General features: G+C 45.8%; 1 protein-coding gene across 1 annotated transcript; it reads right to left on the bottom strand.

The window, feature by feature from the left end:
* Positions 1-292: 292 nt before the first annotated feature.
* Positions 293-7,324, bottom strand: LOC116376947 (integrin alpha-11-like; the record flags this gene model as incomplete). The annotated part of the gene is made up of 11 exons (XM_031838459.1): positions 293-563; positions 1,062-1,192; positions 1,269-1,472; positions 1,546-1,689; positions 2,033-2,181; positions 2,778-2,922; positions 5,334-5,404; positions 5,890-6,055; positions 6,193-6,337; positions 6,424-6,572; positions 7,160-7,324. Coding segments are annotated over 11 exons (1,740 nt in total), but the record flags the coding sequence as incomplete, so codon positions are not given.
* Between the last annotated feature and the right edge of the window lie 154 nt (positions 7,325-7,478).

The following is a 7,478-nucleotide window of genomic DNA, read 5'->3' as shown; positions in this document are numbered from 1 at the left end:
ATGTAGGCTCAGGGAGCTGCAACAGAAGGGCTGAAGAGCTGCAGTTTGCCGACCCCTGCCTTAACCTCAGCAACCTGAATCCACTGCAGGAATTTGTTTTCCATATTTGCCTCTGACAGACGTCTTCTCGTTTGTCAGAATGCCGGACAGCCTTCAGATTCTTCCGTCGTTGTTAAAAAATTCTTTCAATGACGGAAAATATTTGGCTAACGCGAACAGATGAACTTACTTGGGTCAGCGATGATTTATTATTGGGCCCTTATTGACGCCATGTTCAATAGGAGAGGGGCTCTTATTGGATACCACTTTCAAATATCCGAGGCCCTCTTAGCCCCGGTTTGGTAATCTTAGTTTGGGCATATGAATAGTTAGCATGTGCATCCCACCCACCAACATCCGTCCTGGTCTTTGTCTTGGTCTTTGTCCTGGCGTCCAGACTCAGACAGACGTTAACAGACATGCAAGTGACCTCCTTCCCGCCTCGACGACAGTCTTTGTTAAAGACGTTGACCTTCTCGGGTTCAAAGATGAGCTTGGCCTGAATCCGCACCACACCACGAGACCTGGAGGGAGGAAGCAGGTCTTCATCAGGGCGCTGTGGTCCTCTGTGTTCGTTCACTTGTGTTACTTCCATCATTGAGGGGAGTCAGTTACCTTTTAGGCACAGAAACTACCCCTTAAGATTTAAGGACTTGGCTTCGTTAGAATAAAGCGAAATTTAACTTCAGGAAATTATGCATGGTTTTAGTTTCAGAGTAAGTCTCTAACACCACAGACAGTTACTAGAGTTAATCCTCTAGGGACCTTGAATATCTTTATTAAATTTCATATAATTCAATCCATTCGTAATTTTGAACCACAAATGTGAACCTCAAGTAAAGCTGAGAGAATCACTCAGTCAGTAGGATTCATCCTCTGGGGAACATCGTGAACAGATTTAATGGAAATCCATCCAACAGTTGTTGAGATATTTCAGTCCGGACCGAAGTGGTAGAGCCATAATAACACTGTGCATCTATAGAAACTATAACAAATCCAGTGTGAGTGTGTGCTGGTCTGACCAGATGATGACAGCCGCTCCCAGTGCTCCCACAGCGAGGTCGACCAGCCCGTCTGCATTGACGTCCAGAACACCGTGAAGACTTTGACCGAAATACTGCAGACCTGCAGAAAACCCGGCTGCAGAGAGACGCTGGAGAGAGAGCCAACAGACTGATTATTTACGCACAGATTGCTTCTTCTGGCTGAACTGGTTCTGCATCTGTTACCTGTCTGTACTGGTGTTGGATGGTTTTGTCCTTGCCATAAAAGATGTAGACCGCCCCCTGGTGGTCGTCCTCCAGCGGCGCTCCCATCACAAGCTCCCTGAAGCCGTCCCCGTTCATGTCAGGTATCTGGGCCAACGCCGAACCCAGCCGGGAGTTCTGAGAGCGGTCAGAAACCTCCAGCGCCCCCTGCAGCATGAACGATACCTGGAGGGAGAAGGTTTAGTTTAGTTTGAGTATTTACTAGAATGCTGCAGCGTGGAGTCCTGTGTGAATGTACCTGTGGAGTCACCGTGTAGATGTAGACCTTCCCTCTCTCCCAGCCTTGACTGTAGAACATGGGAGCTGCCACCACCAGTATGTCCGACTGTCCGTCATCGTCTACGTCTATCGACAACAACTCACTGCCGAAATATGAGCCGATCTGGAAAAGAACAAAACAAAAACAGTTTTCATTTCAGCAGAGACGGCCATGTGTCCCACATGTGGATACATACTTAGGTGTCACATCTCAATGCAATCTATTGGTTCCGTCTACAGGGACACAAACCGTCCGTGGATTTTTTGGGGGTTTCCCTCGAAATATTACGTTAAAAACTAAAGTTAGGTTAGTAAAAAACATCGTGGTTGGCTTAAAAATAACCATGAACTGTTAGTTTTAGGCAACAAAACCAACAGTTGGGTTGAAAGTTGTGTTTGTTGGACCCATCCACCAACAGTCTTCTTTTTACATATTATGAAGTGCGTCACTGGCTGGTGGGACTGACCTGCTCCCCCAGCAGGGCCTGCAGGATGGTCAGGTTCCCCGTGTTCTTCAGGCTGAAGATGATGACCTTCCCGGTGTGGTTGAACCTCGGAGCTCCGGCCACGTAGAGCTGAGAGCCCCGAGACGAAATGAGTGAACCCACCGAGTAACCTGGAACCAGAAGAAGGAACAGAAACAGACCAACGGGAGTCAAGATGTTCTGATATTTCCCCGTTAACACAGACCAACAATGGAGATGGAGGTCAGTTAGTCAAACTGTGTCCAACATTTTGACCGCTAGCTCTCTTGACAACTGATCAGAATATTCATGGTCTTCAGAAGATGAACACAACTTATTCTGGTGACCCCCCCGACCTTCCCTGTGGCGCCACCATCAGGCAAAAGTTCCACTTGTACTTCACACAACAAAGAGCTAAATCTTAGAGATTTTAGAGATCGTATGGCCTCGTCATGAGTTCCACCCTCAGTTTGAATTACTGCTGACGGCAAAGCTGGAACTAAAGCTAGATCATCAGTGCATTGGTTGTTTTGTCCAATTCTTTTATTGTTGTAATTATTGCTGCAAACTCTACGAGCAGGATGTTCAATTGAAAGTATACGTTTAAAGCTGGGGACATATTCCTGAAGACAGACAGTCTATCAAATGCTGTAACCATCAAACTAATCATGTATAAATATATACATGTAAATTGTATATATACATATATTAAGAGTAGACAGAGATAAGTACAGTCCAGCCTTATTACCAAGATAAGCTCCGTGGTTCTTCAGCTCCTCTGGAAACTCGTCCTTGTACGAGGATTTTGGTGGAACGACTTTGCCGTGTTTCGTCTCTTTCAGCACGGCGCCGTTCCAGTCGTAGGCGCCGACCGCCCCGAGCAGAATGCCGTCCTGATGGAAGAACACGGAATATAATACATGCAACATAATGTAAGATAAAGTAGAACTTTATTAATCCCTGAGGAAAGTCTTGTGCCAGAGATTGATCAAACGATACAGCAGTAGAATAAGAGCATAAATAAACAATAGAATAAGTATTAAGTTCATAAGAAGAGACAAAATAAAATAACAATAGAAAAGGTAAATCATAACAACATAAGATTGAAGACAAGCATATAAATACAAAGTGAAGAAGTAATACTAACACCAGTAGATAACACAAACCTGTAGCAGAGCAGCAATAAAACATGAGAAGTACCTCGTGTTCCTGGAAGTATTCATGTGTTTTGGAGCTTCTATTTTCACAGATTCTGACTGAGTTTCCCAGCATGCAGCTCAAGTAACAGAACGCCGAAATGTTCCAGCTCCACTTCCTGAGTAGATTTTACATCTGAGAGCTTTTCACTGTGTAGGTGACTCTGTTATGAGGATGTGATCTATTAGGGCCTTTCAAATGTTTGTTTTATTCATTCAACACACATGGAGCCCGAGGAGGAAGTACACAGATCCTTACATCATGTAAAATACTTATAAATAAAAACTTCTGCTTTCAAAAGTAGAAGTAAAAGTACTCATTGTGCAGAAGAATGTTCCCCTGTGATGTGTTTCTGGTCCATGTCGTAGCCTTTTACTGCTGTAGATCAATGGACGTCCTTCAGTCTAGCAACAAGTCATGACTCTGATTTAAAACAACAGGAAGAGAAGTTCCCTCTCTGCTGAGCAGCAATCGTCCAGATGTGATCATTTTCATACATTGCTAAAAAGTCGACCATTGACTCAGTCTTTGAAAAAGAGAAAAGGAGTATCCAGTCATCTCAGTCTGTAGAGAAACATATAACTGAAGTGTCTAAGATGAAGTGGAATAGAAGTATAAAGTGGTAGTAAATGGCAATACTCAGCTAGTATACTCGTGGTATATACTATAATCAAGGTGTTTTAGTTGACAGCCCGACCGTCTTAAACAACGATGATCCAAACATCTTCCAACTCATGATGGAACGTCTCAGCACTGAAGCATTGACTCTGAACAGGCTGCTGTTGGTTTATCATTCTCAGAACCTGAACACAACACGTGTGTGTGTGTGTGTGTGCGCGTGTGTCTGTGTGTGTGTGTGCGTGTGTGTCTGTGTGTGTGTGTGTGTGCGTGTGTGTGTGCAGTCAATCACACACTCAGATGGAGCTGGTTGAATCCAGATATAAAAGCGTTGAGTCATCATCTCTACGGGCCAGTGAGTCAAGGACCACAGTGGATGACCAAATTCTTGGCGACGGCATCCTGTCTGCAGGACTCTGGATCTGCACCAGGACTGACTCTAGATCTGCACCAGGTCTGACTCTGGATCTGCACCAGGTCTGACTCTAGATCTGCACCAGGACTGACTCTGGATCTGCACCAGGACTGACTCTGGATCTGCACCAGGTCTGACTCTGGATCTGCACCAGGTCTGACTCTAGATCTGCACCAGGACTGACTCTGGATCTGCACCAGGTCTGACTCTGGATCTGCACCAGGTCTGACTCTAGATCTGCACCAGGACTGACTCTGGATCTGTAGATTCACTGTTAAAGGTCTTGTTGTGATCCGGTCTGAGGAGGACGGTTGTCCTGCAGGACGACTCACTCAGAGATGATTCATGATGTCATCTGTTTTCCACATCAGTGTGACTGCTACCTGAGTTCACATTTTATACCTTTTGATCCCCAAAAGAGCAGGAAACACTTTGCATATGTGTGTGTGTGATGGTGTGCATCACTGAAGGCTGAGTGTCTGTGTGGGTTTTGGCAGCTTTACGTTCAGGAAAAAACATCTGCTCTGCGTTTCCCAAAGAAAAGTTTCCACGACACCATTTTCACTCCCTGACGTTGGAATTCAGTCGAGTACGATTTTCCCTGGATGAGAAACAACAGAAATATTTCTAGAAGCTTCTTATTCTGCAGCTTCAGAGTTGTGTCAGGACCAGAAGCAAACCCACTCCTGATGTTTGAGGATCACACTGATACTAATAGTTGAGAGTTTGATCTTCTGTTGCTGTCGTCTGCTGATTTTATTGGATTTGCTTTTCTGGAGAAAACTGGAGGAAAATCTGATTAGTTCATCAAGTGGAAACTCAAACCAGACGATTCCTACAAAATAAAGTACCGATCAGGATGTTATGCAGCAACGATTTGGGGGAAATGATAAGGATTCTTTATCCAGTAAGAACAGATCTTTGGAAATAAAACATGATAAAAAAGAATCAACTACGCAAAATCTAAAGAGTCAAATCAGAAATACTGAGTCTTCACATCATCACTTTACGGACATCAACACACAAGTGTGCGTTGATGTGTGAACTGAACTAATAGAAGAACTCGTTACTCACTTTGACTAAGTGTGAGGAGAAACCAGCCTGAGCCATCTGCAGACCGAACCCTCGACCCTGACTGCTGGTTCCTGCAGAATGGAAACAGAGACGACATCATCGTGTTACTTTCACGTTTTAATAAAGCCTTTTTAAATGTCACATGTGGAGCCAGCAGTAGTGATCCCACTGGGAATCAACAGCCCGAGCTACAGCTGTCTGCAGCCGTTAGCTTTCTCTGTTGGTTCCTCAATCTGAACAGCGGACGCATGTAAAGGTGAAAGCAGCATAAAGGTTCACATTAGCAGATTGTAGACTGTGAGAGAAAGCGAGGGGAAGAAAGTGAAGCATCTAGCAGCACAGAAGATTGATGAGAATAAAGAAGGTGGAGGGATGTCTCAGTGGAAAGAAGCAGAAACTCAACAGGTGGCTCATTTCTGGTCTGGAAAACCTCGCTTAGCCAGCTGCCCTTCACGCCAACCTCAGAGAAGCAGATAAAACATAGACGGACGGACGGACGGAGGCTCCACACCTTCAACCAATCAACAGATATTCAACATGCTGATGGTCAGCTGACCTTCCAGAGAGAAGATCCTCTCTCCCAGCGCGTCCGCGATGTCCTTCAGCGCCGACTCGTCCGACACATTGAAGAAGTGCTTCTCATCCGGGTCGCTGGCGATGAACTTGATTTCCTTCAGAAAGGCTTCGGGGTTGATTCCTCGACGGTTGTAATAACCCAGAACCTGGACAAGACCCAGAGCAAAACACTCAGGATAGAGTTCCTGAAGTCCAAAACAACAGAGGAGGAGGTTTGATGCAAAAACTGGGAAGGAGGAAGAAAGAAGCTAAATCAGACAGGAAACCAGCAGGACAGACTCACAGCGATGGCGTACATGGTGACATTGTCTCTCTCGCTGTCGGCGACGGCCTGCACCAGCTGTGGACTATCGTGAGATTCTCCGTCCGTGATCACAATCATCACCTTTTGAGCGCCGGGTCGGCCGCCGCGCTTGAACGCATCCGACCTGCACAGGGAAGAACAGTAAGTGAACCTGGTTCGGTTACTGTGTGGCCATCATCCTTCCCGATGGACATCACTTTTGTGTCGTACCGCGCCACGTTGATGCCCAGCGCCGTCCTCGTCTCCTCGCCGCCCCGCTGGTCGATGCCCCTGGCGGCCTCCACCACCTCCTCCACTGTCTGGTACTCACCCAGACCGAACTCATGGACCACCGTGGAGCCGTACTGAACCACACCCACCTGCAGGCAAAACACACCACAGCTCAGTCCAGACCCTAAAACCCTGCACCTTAAGGTGTCAGAGAGCTTTTCCTCTGTCAGCCTGTTGGTCAGCTTCCAGTAAAACCAGTCCGCTACTGGTGGCCGCTCAACTGCAGCAGATAATGGTTCAGATCTTTGATCAAGATCATGTCAGTGGGGACTGTTGAAGGTAGGGAGACTGCTAGTTTTGAAGGATTCCTATTTCTCAGTTGCATGCTGGGATATAAATTGACACATAAATCTGGACTACTGCAGTCTATGAGCTCTGTTTCCACTACAAGCATTACGTTTGAGGTTTAGTTGCATGGTGATCAACTTCCAGACCTTATAATTACTTATTCAAACTAGGTACTAAAGATTAAATGCTATGCCATGTTAGCTCCAAGGTTGACATGGCTCCAATGGCTCCTTATATAATGAGCCTAATGCATGTTCTAGTTGCATCATCTATTGTAGTGTCTGCTACTGAACAAATGCTGCATTCAGGGAAACAAGAGGCGACAAACTCTACTGTTTTATATTTATGCAATATAGAGTCTTTTCTTTAAATTCAGTGATGAACCGACCTGCGTCTGACCTGGGCCGATGTAGAACTTCTGCAGGATGGTGATGAGGAAGTCCCTGACCTCGTACCACGGATAGATGGAGTTGGAACCGTCCAGAACGATCACGATGTCCATGAACGTCTCACATCCTGTAAGACAATACACAAAACAAGACAGAGGGATGGATGGATGGATGGATGGATGGATGCATGGATGGATGCATGAAGGGATGGATGGATGAATGATGGATGAATGGATCAATGGATGGATCAATGGATGGATGGATGGATGGATGGATGGATGGATTTATGGATGCATGAATGGATGGATGGATGAATGA

Source organism: Anarrhichthys ocellatus, unplaced genomic scaffold (assembly GCF_004355925.1).
Source record: "Anarrhichthys ocellatus isolate YVR2014 unplaced genomic scaffold, GSC_Weel_1.0 scaffold734, whole genome shotgun sequence".
Taxonomy (NCBI): Eukaryota; Metazoa; Chordata; class Actinopteri; order Perciformes; family Anarhichadidae; genus Anarrhichthys; species Anarrhichthys ocellatus.
This window is presented reverse-complemented; position numbering and strand designations above follow the sequence as displayed.